The 19,387-nt window shown below is 44.6% G+C and overlaps 1 protein-coding gene across 9 annotated transcripts in view; it reads left to right on the forward strand.

The window, feature by feature from the left end:
* Positions 1-17,384, forward strand: part of BCL9 (BCL9 transcription coactivator) — an 89,513-nt gene extending 72,129 nt beyond the window's left edge. For 4 of the 9 annotated variants that reach the window (XM_023193421.1, XM_023193420.1, XM_023193418.2 and 1 more), the window contains 7 exons: positions 2,795-3,106; positions 4,093-4,409; positions 5,641-5,830; positions 7,003-7,102; positions 9,991-12,232; positions 13,430-13,690; positions 15,009-16,154. In XM_023193421.1, the coding sequence (XP_023049189.1) occupies positions 3,054-3,106; positions 4,093-4,409; positions 5,641-5,830; positions 7,003-7,102; positions 9,991-12,232; positions 13,430-13,690; positions 15,009-16,126 (4,281 nt within the window). In that variant the 5' untranslated portion in view covers positions 2,795-3,053 and the 3' untranslated portion in view covers positions 16,127-16,154. Of the gene's footprint in view, positions 1-2,794; positions 3,107-4,092; positions 4,410-5,640; positions 5,831-7,002; positions 7,103-9,990; positions 12,233-13,429; positions 13,691-15,008 lie in introns of all 9 variants that reach the window. The other 5 variants (XM_023193423.2, XM_023193424.2, XM_023193422.2 and 2 more) reach the window with 5 other exon arrangements.
* Positions 17,385-19,387: the final 2,003 nt, after the last annotated feature.

The raw sequence follows: 19,387 nt of genomic DNA on the forward strand, positions 1-19,387 counted from the left end.
TGTATGAACTAGCTCACCTTGCCCACCAAGGCTCTACTTTGACAGGCACTACAGTGATGAGGAGCACAGACGTTGGGGCTGGAGTGACCAGAGTGCTGGTTAAAGGCCCACTCTACCATTTACTAGGGTGTGAGCTTGGGCAGGTTACTTAACATTGCAGAGCCCATTTTCTCATCTCTAAAATAGAAATAGTAGTGGCACCTGCCTCCTGGGGTTTTTGTGACTGTGTTAACATGTTTGTACAGTACTCAGAACAATGCATGGCACATAATAAAAATGTTAAGTTTTAATTTAAGAATAGAAGAGAAAAACATCATATAAGTGGATCTAAGGTGTTCGGAGATGTAGTTATGTTGGGGAAAGAAAAAGTCTCTCTGGCTATAATGATTCTATGGAAGATCCTTTCCAGTCCTTAAAGGTTAAACAGTTGAACGCTAACCTCCTGAAGAGCCTAATTTTATTCTTTGGAACTATATGTTTGGCAGATTTTTTTGCTCAGTCGTTTTGATCATCAGAAAGGCTAAAAGTAGGGACAACTTTTTTCCTTGGATTAGGGATTGAAAAACCTAGATTTTGATCCCAGTCACTGGGTGAGCCCACATGCTTATTTCAAACTCCATGCTGTCTCTCCCTCCATAAAGTAATGGGAAGGAAGATGGCTTCAAGGAAGGAGCCAGGGTCTGAGAGCAGTGACCGGAAACCTGGAAGAAACCATTCACACCCCATGTGCTCCATTCATTCATCTCCAAAATGCCTGTCAATCAAAGTCAGGCAAATTGTGAGAAAATGAAACTGTATGTAGAAGTACTTCGAAAATAAAAGTGTTTTATATTCACAGCATTATTATTAGAAATAATCTTTGCTACCAGCTCATCATAAATGCTTGGCAGATTAATGAGGTGATTTGATAATTGTAATGTTTTGAGTTTCTTTGGAAGACGTGTGTAACACAGATGCCAGGTGTTCCTGTTATGGGAGAACCTGAAAAAGTCACAGAGGATCTAACTACATTCTTAGTACATCATGCTGAGTATTATAGAAAAACAAAAGAACTTTAAAACAAGGTTCTTGTCTTCTAAGAACATAGTCTTAACAGGGTGATAAAATACACACCTAGGATTATTCAGTACGACATGTGATGGAGTGCTAGAAGCAGACAGAAAGTACTAGAAGAAGTTATGGAGGGGGACTATATAGGTGGTAACTGCTTTTCTTTTCCTGAGGTAAATGTTTTCTGATGGCTTTGTCCATGCAAGATTCATTTTCTACTTCTATTTTCCCAGTGATTTCTAATGTTCATTGAGAGGTTACAAAATGGTTTATGATTATATATGACAAACTTGACAACCACAATCCATTTCTTAGTCTAAACCAAAAAAAAAAAAAAAAAAAAAAAAAAAGCTGGAAGATGATGGGTAATAAAAATAGAACCTTAAATATAATCAAGACCAAAATGTTTTTTAACATGCTCTCTCCTGAGGTCGGCATAGAAACATTCATAATGTTTTCATTCTAGTTCTTTTTCCTGACTTTTTTATTTAAAAAGGAAAAATTTAATTGGATGTACTCAGAACTTCCATAAATTTCTTTCACTGTCCCAAGTAAAATAGCTGGGACTATTGCAGATTTCTAATTGAATAAATAGACCTTTAACGTGTGACAGTGATCACAGTGCTACAACCTGGGATATAGCTGATCCTCCCAATTTTAGCCCAGTCTCCATTCTCTCGAAGTACATGTAAGCTGCAGCACCTGAGCTGTTTCTAACTCCCTTTGGTTCTGTAGTCACTAGTCCTGCACCTAATAATCTCCTGCTTCATTGCTATACTTTGTCAGTAAGATACCAGAAGCTGGAAGGGGGTTGATAAGGGGATAGTGGTTACAAGAAAACCATAATGGAATTGCCCTGGGAGGGAGCAGAGATTTAAAGTATGTCTTGGTTTTACCTGAATTCTTCTAGGCTTCCCTAAATAAAGGACTTTCTCATTTGTTCTCTAGCTAGGTTTGGGAATGTTTTCTTGACCTTTATGCTTCAAATTAGCCTTGCAAATTGGCTCAAAAAATATCTTAGCCTTCAAAGATGTTCTTTTACTTTCAGAATTATGGATCATTCCCATGCTTACCCATGCCTGCAGTCCCTGTCATTAAGCAGTGAGAACACGAGACACATACTCGGCATAATTTAATAGAAAGATCATGGAAATCAGGGGGCAGAACTGATTGTATTTGGTGTTGGCTCAATATTTGATTTCAGAAGTATCTCCTTTTAAGTCCCCCCACCCCCAAGGCCCTGAGAGTATAAACGTAGATTAATTTGCATCATGGTTTGAAATTGGGGGTTGTTTCATTTCAGTGCTGTTGTTTGCCATCAGAACTGAAACACCAGATAGTCACTATGGATCTGCGGTATCAAGGGGTTTCAAAGCATTGTTTTGAAAAAAGAAAGACACAAGTTTTTGAGGGTTTTATATTCAAAACTACAGAAATGTAAGGGAGAATACATAGCTAAAGAGAAAACTGCCTTTCTCACCCTGCTTACCCTTGCCTGGTCCATGCTACTTGGGTGGGAGGCTTGCATGCTTGACAGGAAGTCCTAGTCACCCTCCAGCTGGTGTGGCCCCTGAGCATTTGTCCACAATGGGAGCATCACCCTTTCCTTTCACCCTGATGGAAGTGGAGGCATGGTCTAGCTGCTTCGCTGAGTTGGCTAGTGCTTTCACCTTGATCCTGTTGTAAGGGTGTTTTATGTCTCTGTTTTTGCTCCCAACTTTTTTTGGGTGGCCTTTTCCTGTAGTGTGCCCTGGAGATGCGAGATTTTCCTTTGGCAGCAGGAGGTACGCACCCGGAGAATGCTGGAGCTGCAAGGGGAAAGGACCCACTTCCACAGCAGAGAAAAACAAAGAGGAAAAAGGCATACAGGCAGCCAGCGCTAAGGAACGCACCCGGCAAGCAGTGGGCCAGTGCCACTGCCCCCAGCAGCTGTTTCTGCTGCAACCCGAGAGCAACTCGGTGAGCCTGTCCCGTTTGTGACTGCAAGCTCAGGATTTCAATCAATGCATTCCAGTAACCCTAAAGTGAGGAACTCTCCATCAGGAAACACACAGAGGTAAGGGTTAGGGCCTCTTCCTGCAGCCCCTTGGGGATGCCATAGTCACACCATGAACACTCATTGGTGAAACAGTATGTTGAATTAGAAGTAAATGAAACCCAAATGGGAAAGGAAGAGAAAATAGACTAGTAAGTAGTAATATAAGAGTAAGCAGGATACAGTGTAATCAAAGATAATGTTAGAGTTTTCCTTTGTTATTCTTCTGTTCATCATTCCCTGACCTCTCCACCCACCTCCCTGCCAAAGCACAAACAAAAGGACCATAGAGACCAACCAGTACAATCTGCCCAAGTTGGCAAACAGGGAAACTGAGGCCTGGAATGGTGAGGAGGCCTGACGCCTTAGAACCAAAACATTATTCCCCAGACTCGCACTGTGATGCTTTTTCCTCTGTTTCCCAGTACTTAAACTGTTACTCTAAAAGAATTTTGTCCTCCCTCCCTGAGGGCAGCGGTTGGTTTATCTGCTTTGGTGGAATACTGCTTGTTGGGGGGGATTAGTATCCTGGAGGATTTCCCTAACCTGACAGTCACCAGCTCCCGTGCTCTTTGGGACCTGCTTGCGTTTTCCATCAGGGAACTGAGGCTCTCCTACAGCTGTTCTTGTCATCAGCCTGGGGCTGGGTCGTATTTTGATCTTAACGATGCCCGTTTGTTTACTCTGAGCTAGTCTTAGTGTAAGAGTCACTTCTCTATGTACATAGAAACCGTTGTCCTTTATTGACACAAGCCCTGGAGATGGGTCCCCATGTGACTCTAGGGTTCCTGAAACCTGGCAGGCCACTCTGCTTGATCCTCCTCCCTACTGATAGCTCTGAGATGGGATCGGGGTGGCGGGAGCAAGCAAATGGCTGAGGTGAATCATGGGGTGGTTATTTTAGTCCTAAGGGTTTCCTTGACCCCCAATAGAAACTGCTTCTCCCTAATTTGTGCTGACCAGTTGTATCTGGTGTCTGATCTTCCTTTGTTATTTGTTTCTTTTAGTAGCCCTAAGTCAAAGCAGGAGGTGATGGTCCGTCCCCCTACAGTGATGTCCCCATCTGGAAACCCCCAGCTGGATTCCAAATTCTCCAATCAGGGTAAACAGGGGGGCTCAGCCAGCCAATCCCAGCCATCCCCCTGTGACTCCAAGAGTGGGGGCCATACCCCTAAAGCACTCCCTGGCCCAGGTGGGAGCATGGGGCTGAAGAATGGGGCTGGAAATGGTGCCAAGGGCAAGGGGAAAAGGGAGCGAAGTATTTCCGCCGACTCCTTTGATCAGAGAGATCCTGGGACTCCAAACGATGACTCTGACATTAAAGGTATGTCTATAAGATCTTTGAGACTCAGAGGGAAGTAGGTATTCCTGAGGGAAGGCCTCTGACATTCGACAGAGGCGAGACAGCCTAGTATCAGACAAGTGGGGAGAGTAGGTATCAGATGCAGGAGTTCTCACAGTTTATGATGGAACTATTTCTTCTCATTTTGTTACTAGCTGAAGAATTGTTTGGAACCTCCTAGTTGAGGAGTTCTTGCCCTTAGGGATGCAGTGATTTAGGGGTTATGGTAGGATGTTTCACAGGCCTAACCCTGTTTGTATACATGTTTCTGGCCTCTGTGCTGTTTGTACTTTAGTTTCAAGCCAGTCACTCTAGTTTGTCTGTGCCAGCGGCCCCCACTGGGGCAGTTTTTCTGGTATCCCCTTCTCTTCTCCATCAGAGCAATCTTCAAAGGCTTGGGTCTTGTGTTCTCTAGTTGCCATTTTGCCAGACTTGCAGACACAAGAGGAAGCCTTTATGGCCCTGGCAGTAGTCCAGATTTGTTACAGCTGATTTTAGTGTAGCAAGAATGAGTGGCTACCAGATGTGTAGAGATTTGGCAGGTACCAAAATGGAGTGAGCCAAGAAGGGTATGGGACCAACAGCTGTGGTTTTAGGCTTTTTTCCTCCTAGTATAAGACCAAAAGTCTTAACTGTAGGCCAGAACATGAAGTTAGTATTCAAGGAATGGAAGTATGATTTTCCAACCCAAATTAGAAATGAAAACCTGGGTGATTGTTTCTCCTCCCTTCCTCCCCTCTTCCCTCAAGTGTTTTGGCAGGCCTGCTGTAAGTGCTAGCACTATGCTGGGTGGCCATGGTGAGCAAGATAGATACAGCTGTTGTCCTCAAAGATTTGAATGCACCTAGAAAGCTGATTATTAGACAGTTACAGTAAAAGATGATAAATGCTGAAATAAGAGAAGTTAGAGGGCTGCGAGATCCATCCCCAGTTAAGTCTAGGAGGTTTCAAAAAGGTTACCAGGAAGAAGGGACATTTATGTTAATATATGAAGGAGGTGTAATAGAGAGGTAAGGAAGTGGGGGAAGACTGCTCTGTGATTAGTCATTTGAGAGAGAAGAGTATTTGAAATTTGATGAGTAGAAGAGGTTTCCTCTTAGCAAGGTGGTATTTCCTTGAAATTCTCAAGGTTGGTTTGTGTTGTGATGCTATAAATGCTGGCAGAAGAAAGGAAATTGTATTCTTTCTATGACGAGTCATTTTATTCTTTTAGAATGTAATTCTGCTGACCACATAAAGTCCCAGGATTCCCAGCACACACCACACTCGATGACCCCATCAAATGCTACAGCCCCCAGGTCTTCCACCCCCTCCCATGGCCAAACTACTGCCCCAGAGCCCACACCTGCTCAGAAGACTCCAGCCAAAGTGGTGTATGTGTTTTCTACTGAGATGGCCAATAAGTAAGTTGATGGCTGTGTCTTGCTGTTGGGCAGGGCTTGTCTGGGGACCTAAGTTCTTATTCCCATTGCAGATTGATCTTTTATTATCACCTAAAGTTAACAGTACAGAAAGAGATATAACATAAAACCGCCCCAACCCAAACTCCCCCAGAGGCAACCACTGATAATATATCCTTTGCTTCCCTTTCAGAAATTTTTCATGCTTGTACAGATATACTTATATACCTCTTTTTGTTTTTTTGAGATGGTATCTGTCTCTGTTGCCTAGGCTGGAGTGCAGTGGCGATCTCAGCTCACTGCAACCTCCACTTCCTGGGATCAAGCAATTCTTCTGCCTCAGCCTCCTGATTAGCTGGGATTACAGGAATCCATCACCACGCCCAGCTAATTTTTTGTATTTTTTAGTAGAGATGGGGTTTCACCATGTTGGCCAGGCTGGTCTTGAACTCCTGGCCTCAGGTGATCTGCCTGCCTCAGCCTCCCAAAATGCTGGGATTACAGGCATGAGCCACCGCACCTCGCCATATATACCTCTTTTTATAGAAGAAATTGATTGCACAATACACACTTTTCTGCAACCTACCTGTTATTATTTTCTAAACAACACAAGTAATAAATGTCCATTCTAGAAAAATTAGAAAGTATAACTAAAAATTAGTATCTCTGGAATTCACAGAGATAACTACTGTAAACATTTTTATATATAAATTTCCAGTGGATGGATGAATCAATTTTTATTTATCAGAACTGTGATTATACCCTACATATGGTTTTCTGACTTGTTTTTCACTTAAGATAAAACGTGAATCTTAACAGCCTTAAACTGTCACTAGGTATTGTACGATCTTATCTTCCCCTTTCTTGGGTTGGGATTTTGAACTCAGATTCTCTATAAAATGCCTACCACAGTGGATTGGTTTCAGGAGAAAATCTTGGTTTTTGTTTTTTAATGCCTCTTTTGGGATTTGCTGATGGCTATCTTTTAATTTTAGAATTTTGATGGTAAGTGGTAAACATAAATAATGAAACATATTTGTCTTGATTTCTTCTTCAACATTTGTGGTGGTTCTTTATATTCCTTCTTCTCCCTTACAAGTTTATTGTGGGGTTAAAGTGCTTTGGAATTGCATATAAACAAGTTCTAGTTTGTGCTGTCTCTTCCGTCTTTGCAGAGCTGCAGAAGCTGTTTTGAAGGGCCAGGTTGAAACTATCGTCTCTTTCCACATCCAGAACGTTTCTAACAGCAAGACAGAGAGAAGCACAGCCCCTCTGGTATGTTGTTTCAGAAACCGAGTAATGGTTTAATGATTCTACAGTGACTGCAAAGGAAAGGAGGTGGTGAATTTAATTGATAGGAAGGTAGTCTTGATGGTATGAGCTGTGTTCTTGGCATTTAACCTAATTCTGACATTGTGGGGCATTAGGCATATCATACTATACTAGCCTTTTCTACGAGAAAGATGAATTGCTAGGGAGAAGAAGATGCAAACTAAAAGAGGACCTACAAAGATATCTTTGGGTTTCCTTCATGTAATCGTCTCTGGGAAAATCTAAATTCAGACCCTGTGTACAGAGCAGGTTTTTTAAAAATAACACTCTTGAGCTAGTTGGATAACAAAGAACAGAAAAAAAGCAACAACTAAAACTTCTGAAGTACATGATGACAATATCATAATCAGAGCCTCATCAACTTTCAGAGTGATTCATATTTATTTCAAAGTGGTAAGACCATTGAATGCTTTTAATTGCTTGATATTTATAAAATTATAATAAATGTTAGTCTGTTTTCTATCTGGATCTTAAGCACCTGCTATAAACTCCATTAGAAAAAGCATACAGTGGATGTAGTTTACCAAATTGAACCAAAAGATATTTCTTGTATCTGGCATCATCAAGCCATTGCACCAAATGCTATGGGAGATACTAAGAGGTTCAAGACACAGTCCCTGCTTTCAGGGAGCATGAAATCTAATACTGGGATGAGTCTTTTTTTTTTTGAGACGGAGTCTTGCTGTGTCACCCAGGACGGAATGCAGTGGTGCCATCTTGGCTCACTGCAAGCTCTGCCTCCCAGGTTCATGCTATTTTCCTGCCTCAGCCTCCCAAGTAGCTGGGACTACGGGTGCCCACCACCACGCCTGGCTAATTTTTTGTACTTTTTAGTAGAGACGGGGTTTCACCGTGTTAGCCAGGATGGTCTCGATCTCCTGACCTTGGGATCCGCCTGCCTTGGCCTCCAAAAGTGCTGGGATTACAGGCGTGAGCCACCGCGCCGGGCCCTTGGCATGAGTCTTAAACATGGGAAAAGTTAATTGACAATAAATGATCAAAGTGACAATTCAAGATAAAATAGGTGGCATCTTTCCTATTTTGTGTATCAGGAAAGTCTCCCTCTTTGTAGAAATAAGCAGAGCTTAGGCCTTCCTAAACTTAGAAAAGGAATTTCACATTCCCCATGCATCTTGACTACTCAAGGGTAGAAGATGCATACAATTACATTTAAAATGAGTATTGTCCTGGAATTAATACGGTACAGTGCAGCTGAAACCAACCTTTTATTGACTTAATGGTAGTTCTTAATATCTACACCTTAATACTACACCTACACCTTCTCTGGTACTAAAATCAGGAAAGGAGTTAAGGAAGGAATTGGGAATAATCCATTGTTCCCCATCTAAATGTTTTCTGCTGTTATGGTTTCCTTATATGAAATCAGTACCCACCCACAACAAACGAAACCTGACCAACAAAACCAAACTTAAAATGGCACTAGAAGGAAAATCAAGGTGACCTCTACACTCCAGTTAGGAGTTGTGGACATGAAGTATACTTTTGACTGTATAGAATCATATAAGATTCAGCCGATCTTACTCACACAACTCGATACCTACAGACAGAAGTGCATGGGTACCTCCAAATCCAACATTTATATATGTATTCACAGAATATAAGTACTCAAAGATATGTTTTCATGTATATATAACACAAATTGTTCATATGCAGCGGTACATATAATTATTTATTTACATATTTGCACACAGGTAAACATTCCAGAGAGTAGGTGAGGAGGTAAGAGCCTGAAGGGTTTGGAAATATGGACTGGATTAAGTGAACAAGTAGGAGCAAATGAACACGAAAAAAGGATCTGGAGAAAGGCCTTTGGTGAAAGGTCTCTGAGACAGAGTTTGTAGATCAAGCCCTTCTGTTTGTCAGTGCCCTCTTACATTTCAGCAGTGCTATTGGTTTAGACCCAGAACATGTACATCCCTCTTCCAAACATTCAAGGTGTCCATGTCAGCTATTGTAGGTGAGTGTGCTCCTACCCTGGACTTATATAGCATTGGTACTTAATAAGTAATAATAAGGCAATCATCCAGCATGTTATAAAAGGGCAGTCTACTGTCTACTGGAAAGAACAGTTCAAGAGACACCGTAAGCTAGATAGCCTCAGATTTCTCCACAGAAGCTTCCTGTCTGCAGATTATCTCACTACAGTTAATGTACAAATTCTTCTCAAATATGGAATCAGTGATCACAAACCAAAAACAGAAACCGGAGATGTCAGACCCCCTGGAAACTCCAGGAGGGGAGCGTCTCAGTAGTCACCCTGCCAGAGGAGATGTTGAAATGGACCAGCTACCCGCTTCCTCGGCTGGTAGAGTACAGAGCTGCAAGTGACTTACGCTTTCTCTTTCAGATGGCAACATCAGGCCTTTTGATTGACAATGAGAAGTCTACATACCCAGTTATACTTTCAGGGAAAAGAAAAAGGTGTTAGGTACAGCCTCCCACATACCAAGAAACTAATCTCTCTCTGAATCAGAAACACATAGTAGACATGTGATATCAAACCTGTTCCTCAAAATAGATACTGAAATGTATTCACTTTGGCAGAGTGGCTCTCCCCTGGCATACTTTTAAAGTTATTGAAACCTAATCTTCAGCACGGGAAAGAGGATGCCATTTGACAGTAAGTTTAAAAAAAAAAAAAAATCCAAATGTCTCCTTGCCCAAAAGAGGGTTGTATGTGAGCAATTTCTACAGCCATTGTCAGTTGGATTTATGTGACTGGGTACAATTCCTTTATAACATATCTTGCGCTTTTAATTGCCCTTCTGTTCAGTTTACCAGTGATTTTTAAAATATTTGTTTGTCTTCAGAACACACAGATATCTGCCCTTCGGAATGATCCGAAACCTCTCCCACAACAGCCCCCAGCTCCAGCCAACCAGGACCAGAATTCTTCCCAGAATACCAGACTGCAGCCAACTCCACCCATTCCGGCACCAGCACCCAAGCCTGCCGCAGCCCCACGTCCCCTGGACCGGGAGAGTCCTGGGGTAGAAAACAAACTGATTCCTTCTGTAGGAAGTCCTGCCAGCTCCACTCCACTGCCCCCAGATGGTACTGGGCCCAACTCAACGCCCAACAATCGGGCAGTGACCCCCGTCTCCCAGGGGAGCAATAGCTCTTCAGCAGATCCCAAAGCCCCTCCACCTCCACCAGTGTCCAGTGGCGAGCCCCCCACACTGGGAGAGAATCCCGATGGCCTATCTCAGGAGCAGCTGGAGCACCGGGAGCGCTCCTTACAAACTCTCAGAGATATCCAGCGCATGCTTTTTCCTGATGAGAAAGAATTCACAGGAGCACAAAGTGGGGGACCCCAGCAGAATCCTGGGGTATTAGATGGGCCTCAGAAAAAACCAGAAGGGCCAATACAGGCCATGATGGCCCAATCCCAAAGCCTAGGTAAGGGACCTGGGCCCCGGACAGACGTGGGAGCTCCATTTGGCCCTCAAGGACATAGAGATGTGCCCTTTTCTCCAGAGGAAATGGTTCCACCTTCTCTGAACTCCCAGTCTGGGACCATAGGACCCGACCACCTCGACCATATGACTCCCGAGCAGATAGCGTGGCTGAAACTGCAGCAGGAGTTTTATGAAGAGAAGAGGAGGAAGCAGGAACAAGTGGTTGTCCAGCAATGTTCCCTCCAGGACATGATGGTCCATCAGCACGGGCCTCGGGGAGTGGTCCGAGGGCCCCCCCCTCCATACCAGATGACCCCTAGTGAAGGCTGGGCACCTGGGGGTGCAGAGCCATTTTCTGATGGTATCAACATGCCACATTCTCTGCCCCCGAGGGGCATGGCTCCCCACCCTAACATGCCAGGGAGCCAGATGCGCCTCCCTGGATTTGCAGGCATGATAAACTCTGAAATGGAAGGGCCAAATGTCCCCAACCCTGCATCTAGACCAGGTCTTTCTGGAGTCAGTTGGCCAGATGATGTGCCAAAAATCCCAGATGGTCGAAATTTTCCTCCTGGCCAGGGTGTCTTCAGCGGTCCCGGCCGAGGGGAACGCTTCCCAAACCCCCAAGGATTGTCTGAAGAGATGTTTCAGCAGCAGCTGGCAGAGAAACAGCTGGGTCTCCCCCCAGGGATGGCCATGGAAGGCATCAGGCCCAGCATGGAGATGAACAGGATGATTCCAGGCTCCCAGCGCCACATGGAGCCTGGGAATAACCCCATTTTCCCTCGAATACCAGTTGAGGGCCCTCTGAGTCCTTCTAGGGGTGACTTTCCAAAAGGAATGCCCCCACAGATGGGCCCTGGTCGGGAACTTGAGTTTGGGATGGTTCCTAGTGGGATGAAGGGAGAGGTCAATCTAAATGTCAACATGGGATCCAACTCTCAGATGATACCTCAGAAGATGAGAGAGGCTGGGGCGGGCCCTGAGGAGATGCTGAAATTACGCCCAGGTGGCTCAGACATGCTGCCTGCTCAGCAGAAGATGGTGCCACTGCCATTTGGTGAGCACCCCCAGCAGGAGTATGGCATGGGTCCCAGACCATTCCTTCCCATGTCTCAGGGTCCAGGCAGCAACAGTGGCTTGCGGAATCTCAGAGAACCAATTGGGCCCGACCAAAGGACTAACAGCCGGCTCAGTCATATGCCACCACTACCTCTCAACCCTTCCAGTAACCCCACCAGCCTCAACACAGCTCCTCCAGTTCAGCGCGGCCTGGGGCGGAAGCCCCTGGATATATCTGTGGCAGGCAGCCAGGTGCATTCCCCAGGCATTAACCCTCTGAAGTCTCCCACGATGCACCAAGTCCAGTCACCAATGCTGGGCTCGCCCTCGGGGAACCTCAAGTCGCCCCAGACTCCATCGCAGCTGGCAGGCATGCTGGCGGGCCCAGCTGCTGCTGCTTCCATTAAGTCCCCCCCTGTTTTGGGGTCTGCTGCTGCTTCACCTGTCCACCTCAAGTCTCCATCACTTCCTGCCCCATCACCTGGATGGACCTCTTCTCCAAAACCTCCCCTTCAGAGTCCTGGGATCCCTCCAAACCATAAAGCACCCCTCACCATGGCCTCCCCAGCCATGCTGGGAAATGTAGAGTCAGGTCAGTATGCTTGCATCCTCACAGTTGCACCTTGTAGCTGGAGACGGCTAGAGCCTGATACAGTTACTTTAAGAAAACTGGTGTCTTGAGTACACCTCTGGCAGTCTTTGTTGAAATGGCCGTATTTGTGGCAAGGTGCATCATCAGTGTTTCCATGGGGTTATGCAGAAGAGCCCAATCTCAGCAAAAAATATGTGTGTCAGAGGGACTGTTAAAAGGAAGAGGGGAAATGGGGAATATGTGTTGGGTTCCCAGAATAATTTACATTCGCACAATGAACAGATGCAATAAAATGTCTTAACAGTGGATGAATGTGGCTTCTTTAAATACTGGACCCACTGCAAGCGGCTGCCCTTGAATAGAGATTCTGGGTATAATCCTAAACAGAGACAGGGGAAGCTGCTGTAAGACTTGTGTGGTTCTTGTAAATACCTGTTGACCACAAAACCTTCTCCTTAGTAGACCACAGTTTTTACAGATCAGGTACAATTTAGGAGGATTTTCTTCCTGGGAGAGATTCTTGCTGATGATGATGGTTTTGTGAGTGGGACTTGAGGTGGTCAGTGGAAGTAGCACCAAGGTGTAAATACTAGGTTGGCGCTGTCTCCACCTGAGAAAGACTAGAATCAGAGCAAGATAGAAGATTTATCCTACCAAGCTAAAGTGTCTCTCCGTGGAGTAGCAGTTCACTGAAGCAGTACAGTGGAACAGCCCCCTCGGACCTTTTTGGTTCAAACATCTTGGTTGTGGAAATTAATCAAGAATGCGTGTAGGGTGATGTCATTAGTACCTGGGGCTATATCACTAGTCTGGCTTCATGGCATACTAATACCTGAGTCGAATTCTAAACTGTGATTGGCAAGGGAAAGAGATCCACTTATTTCACATTCTATTCAGTGAAATGGTTGTCTGTAAACCATATTTTCCCCAAGCTTGAACTAATATTTCTAACACATTCTGGTGTGTTTGTCTTCACATCTGCTGATCCGTCACGTCACCTCCATATCACGCCGCGGTCTCCCTCTGCACTCACACAGAGCTTGACTAGAAGATTGATGATCTGTGTCTGGGGTCTAATAACACTGTCCTGTTCATCTGTTTCATTCCTGGCCTTGCTAGTTCATAATCATAGGGCCCAATACCCTTCAAAAGGAATCTAATTCCCTGCCCGTTTTGTTTTATTTTGCTTCCTTTTAGGTGGCCCCCCACCTCCTACAGCCAGCCAGCCTGCCTCTGTGAATATCCCTGGAAGTCTTCCCTCTAGTACACCTTATACCATGCCTCCAGAGCCAACCCTTTCCCAGAACCCACTCTCTATTATGATGTCTCGAATGTCCAAGTTTGCAATGCCCAGTTCCACCCCGTTATACCATGATGCCATCAAGACTGTGGCCAGCTCAGATGACGACTCCCCTCCAGCTCGTTCTCCCAACTTGCCATCAATGAATAATATGCCAGGTAAGAAATCAGAGAGGCAGGTTGTGGAGTGAGTGCTAGACCAAAGAGAAACCTCTTGAAGCGTTTTCTCAATGGCTGTACACCTGAATAGGTGGAAGTTCAACAAGTAGAAAAAATCTTCCATCTAAGGTAGTTTCAGTAGAATGAAAGTGTCTTGACTAGAGGAAGATAATTTCTTATTAGCTTGATTCCTTATTTGTAAGAAAGCAGGTTTCTTTATAGTTCTGATGCTTCTGTGTACCTGGATGGTTTTGAGGGTTTGTTGTTTTTGTTTTTTTCTCTTTGGGTCCTCATGTAGCAATATAGAGAGCTGTTTCTAACAGGCTGATTGGAATGTCTTTAGTTCTCAAGTACTTTTTTCTGGAAGAGCAGCCTGAAACCACAAGTAGCCACAGGATTTCAGACAGTGGAAAGCTCCTATTTCCTAGAAAAGCCTTTTTTTTTTTTTAAGGACTAGGGCGATAATAAAATCCTTCCCTTCCCTACACATTCGGTACACCTTCATTCCTTATATCCACCCCTCATCTCGACCCCTGCCACCTGACTAACAGAAAATGATCAGGATGGTGAAAGCCATCAGCAAAGAGACCATGAGTTTTCAGCCATGAGTTTCTGGTTCCAATTCTATTCTGATTGTTATGAATGCTATGTATTTATCAGTAACTCTAATTAACCAGGTTAGTACAGGTACCAGGAAGAGCATAAGCCTCATACTACACTCGGTGATAATTCCACAGAGAGACCAAATACTTCAGTGTCCCAGGGACTGTATTAGAATGTTACTTTCCTTTTCTATTAAAAGTTATTTCTTGAACATTTCATGTAATCTCGAGTTTTAAATGCTTTCTCTATAAGGCACTATAAAATAATGCCAAATGCCAATTAAAAATGACCTGTTGATAGTTTGTTATGATTCCTGATCATTGGGATTGTAGTACTGATTTCTCCAAAAGGACCGTACTTGAGTCATTCAGGCAAATTGTTTTCTTCTGTGTTAAATGTCTCCAATGAGGAAGATGAAACTCATTTATGTGCTAATTTATAACTTTTCACACATGAGAATTTCTCCCTTGCTATCTTCTACACACTCTTAAATCATACAGTTTAAGACTCAATAGTATATTGTCCTGTAGAGCTCTTGGTTTGTATGTCCCCAGATGTATTATGATCTTATTGATGGCGGGGATTGTGTGTTGTATGTTTTCCCAGCATTGTACTATGCGCATTGGATGCACAATAATTTTTTTGTTAATTTATTATAGTTTTTCTGAGTTGATTTTTGGTTAAGTTGATTCCTTTGATATCTTTATTTTTCTAGGAATGGGCATTAATACACAGAATCCTCGAATTTCAGGTCCAAACCCCGTGGTTCCGATGCCAACCCTCAGCCCAATGGGAATGACCCAGCCACTTTCTCACTCCAATCAGATGCCCTCTCCAAATGCCATGGGACCCAACATACCTCCTCATGGGGTCCCAATGGGGCCTGGCTTGATGTCACACAATCCTATCATGGGGCATGGGTCCCAGGAGCCACCGATGGTACCTCAAGGACGGATGGGCTTCCCCCAGGGCTTCCCTCCAGTACAGTCTCCCCCACAGCAGGTTCCATTCCCTCACAATGGCCCCAGTGGGGGGCAGGGCAGCTTCCCAGGAGGGATGGGTTTCCCGGGAGAAGGCCCCCTTGGCCGTCCCAGCAACCTGCCCCAAAGTTCAGCAGATGCAGCACTTTGCAAGCCTGGAGGCCCTGGGGGTCCTGACTCCTTCACTGTCCTGGGGAACAGCATGCCTTCAGTGTTTACAGACCCAGATCTGCAGGAGGTCATCCGACCTGGAGCCACCGGAATTCCTGAGTTTGATCTGTCCCGCATTATTCCATCTGAGAAGCCCAGCCAGACGCTGCAATATTTCCCTCGAGGGGAAGTTCCAGGCCGTAAACAGCCCCAGGGTCCTGGACCTGGGTTTTCACACATGCAGGGGATGATGGGCGAACAAGCCCCCAGAATGGGACTAGCATTACCTGGCATGGGAGGTCCAGGGCCAGTGGGAACTCCAGACATCCCTCTTGGTACAGCTCCATCCATGCCAGGCCACAACCCCATGAGACCACCAGCCTTTCTCCAACAAGGCATGATGGGACCTCACCATCGGATGATGTCACCAGCACAATCTACAATGCCCGGCCAGCCCACCCTGATGAGCAATCCAGCCGCTGCCGTGGGCATGATTCCTGGCAAGGATCGGGGGCCTGCTGGGCTCTACACCCACCCTGGGCCTGTGGGCTCTCCAGGCATGATGATGTCCATGCAGGGCATGATGGGACCCCAACAGAACATCATGATCCCTCCGCAGATGAGGCCCCGGGGCATGGCTGCTGACGTGGGCATGGGTGGATTTAGCCAAGGACCTGGCAACCCAGGAAACATGATGTTTTAAGCTGCTAAGATTGGATGTGCCGATCCTTGTCAAGATGAGATTCCAGGTCCTGAGAGCTGCTTTGAGGGAGTTCCAGGAGTACTTACTATTGGTCATGCAATAGGAGAACAGAGACCCGAGGGCTGCTTTGGGGGAGGGGGGAACTTGAGAATGTATGGATTTACCTGAAAACAAATTATTCATGTAATCAACAGGTGTGTTTTTTTTAAGATTTATTTTTTAAAAATTATTTTTGTGGACTTGGGTATCCATGATGGCACCTACTTTTGGGAATCTGTAGCTGTGCTTTGAGAATTGCCATCGGTCATGTGTTGCACCGTTCTCTGTATGTTTACGTCCTTTGGACTGGCTTCTCCCAGGATTCTTTTCTGTTTTTGTTCTTTTGATTTGGGCTTTATTTTTTTTGTGTGTGTACTGTACTATATTGTAAAAGGGATTTTAGCAGAGACTTTAGTCTTTGGGGCAAGAGGAGAACAGGAATGCTGGGCTGTTTACTTTAGGTGGAGAATCCATCTTCAGACCTTTGGACTATTTTCTTTCAACTCCAGTGTATAGAAAAACCAAACAGCGACCTCAGAGCAGAGTATTAATGAAAAGCACAAAAAAAGGAACTAAGTTCAGCGAGGGGTGGGGGGGAGGGGGGAGATTTTTCTTTTGAAAAAATAATGACTCTTAGGACATTTGTTTTTCAGTTCAAGTGCTCTTCAGCACTGTCTGTCTCCCAATATACCAACCCACTGGCACATTTTTCTCGTTTTCTCTCTCCCATTTTGCTCTGTCTCCTCAGTTAAGTGTTTCCTTCCCTTGTGCCCCCCGCTGGTGACCCTCTGCTTCCCTCTCTCTTTCCCTTTGGCAGCTGCAATACACAGTGTTATTTTGGGGAAATAAATCTAGCAAAGCCTCGCCTTCCGTGCCGAGCGTCCTCCTGGCTCCGGGAGGGAGAGGTCTGTCCTTGGGATGCTCTCTGGTCTTTTTTTTCCCCTAAGTCTTTCTCTTCCCCATCATACCCTTCCCTGCCCACCTTGTTTTCTGTTCTCCTTTTATTAGGAATTCCCAAGTGAATTTTATTAATGTGGGAGTGGAACAGATGCTAAAAGCTATCCAGGATTTTGTTTGTTTGTTTTAAATTTTGTGGTTCCTTCCCTTTCCTCCCCCTCCCATGCGTAAGACGTTCTGTGTAACCTCCATTAAATTTGGTACAAAACCACTCGCCAGAGCTGTGGTGTCAGAAAAATAAAATATATTGTTTCTTACAAAATTGAACTGCCTTTTTTGTTCATTTGGATTCCTGATTGTTTAGTACTGGGCATACCGGTTGCCATGTGACCCAGAGGCTAAACTCTTTGTTATTGGAGTTGATCAATAAAGTGATGGTTAGGGAAAGCAAATAAAAGTACCTTCTCGAAGCATATTCCATGTTGTTAAGGAATAACTACTCATATAGGTTTATTCTGTACTGTTCCTATCTCAGTCATGAAATCCTAGTTATAAGCAGAAGAGCAACCCTGGTCCCATTGCTGAACTTTACCTCTAGGGCAATTAATGGTCTTCATTAGGAATGTTTGTGAGAGCCAGTTTAGTGGTATGAAGTAATTAAGAAGGCCAAAGGTTGTATAGTTATTTGAATAAGCTATGAGGTGTCCCTGGGTCTTGTTAAGGTAGAATATTATTACCATACCTGCAAATTATGGGTTTCCACAGTCCGTCGGTTTCCGTGGTCCTTTCTGGCTCCCCACCTCCCCCTCATCTCCATCACCTCTGCTAACCCTGCTCAGTTGTTGTGCACAGTTCAGTTCTCACCACACACATCTTCAGCAGATCAGTGTGTATCCTGCAAGTTATGTGTCTAATGGACTCGCTGTTGTGCTTCTGTGCAGTTAATTCTGTTCTGGTGTGTGTATTTCTTTTGAGTTGTAGGTGTTTTTAGCTCAGCGAGTGGGCGTCTGTGTGCGTGTTTGTTCTTAGGTGAGAGAATCTAAGCGAGGAGCGGCAGGTGCAGAGTCATCTGCAGACAAACTTGGACAAATTGGGCTCTGCTGGTGTTTCAGAGTCTGAGCTTTTCTCTCCAACAATTGTTTTGGAGAGCCATTTTCTCTTCCTTTTCAGCAGCCCTGTCTTCTCAGTAACGCAAGTGTCCCAGACAACAGAAAATGTGGAGATGAACATTTGAGTGTCTGCTCTACCAGTCGTCTCCACGCACTTTATCTTGCTGATTTTTAAGGGGCTCTATGACGTGAGTGGTAATGATCTCGTTTGCAGATGAGAAAACTGAGCTCACAAGTTTAAGAATTCTGATTCAATCTGGTGTATTGTGTTGGTGCTGGGTAGTGAAACTTTCATGTTGTAGAGAAATTAGGATAGTAAAATGAAGATTTTGTTTCACAAACTTAGCCATGTTTCTGGATTCTCTGGTTTTAAAGTCTATAGATGAGAACAGACTGACAGCCAAGCATGGGCAGCACAAGATGAGAACCTGAAGGAAGGGCCCTACCTGATATTTGCCCACTGGTCTGGCTGCTTGGGGCGCTCCCCTCCTTGCTGTACCCAAGTGTTGCAGTCACTAATGGTGTGTGGTCCTGTTGTTACTCTCACAGGCAGGGAGTCAAGGCATAAAAGGTACCCACAAAGCAGAGCAGGTACCCACTTAGAGGGCTAGCAAGAGACCGGTGGGTCTGGCTGCTGTGGGCAGCTGGATGTGTGGCACTCCTCTCACAGCCCCCTGCTGGAGAATTTGCGGCAGTGCAGAGCAACTTCCCCACCTGGTTTTTAAAAATACCCCATCATACATCTTCCTTCACTTTATCAGCACATGCCATTTCATCATTATCATCTCTGACAAGCCAAATTTAGGGTCTAAATACAACAATTTCTCATTTACTAAGACTGTTACAAAGTAAAATTACATTTAGACTGGATGCTACTGCGTGGAGAATTGATGTAAGATTTTTAAAAAATCAGTGAAAGAGTGATGAAGATGTTTTATATTAACACATTCCTGTGAAAGCCCAGCCAGTCTTCTCTCCTTCCTCTCCTGAATTTTGGGACTGAATGGAGAAAATGCAGTAGTGACTTGTTCACTTCAGGATAAGTGGTGGAGTGTGTGTGACTCATAGCATTTTTTCTTAAGGACTAACTGGAAGTATGTAGCATTTTCCCTGAAACAATGTAAAATAAAATAATTTTCTTTAGAAAAGATTCTACACTTATAAATGAAAACAGACGTAATTATAGGAGTCTTATGAAGGAGGCGGCATGAGAAAA

The sequence above is a fragment of the Piliocolobus tephrosceles genome, chromosome 1 (assembly GCF_002776525.5).
Source record: "Piliocolobus tephrosceles isolate RC106 chromosome 1, ASM277652v3, whole genome shotgun sequence".
NCBI classification, from domain to species: domain Eukaryota; kingdom Metazoa; phylum Chordata; class Mammalia; order Primates; family Cercopithecidae; genus Piliocolobus; species Piliocolobus tephrosceles.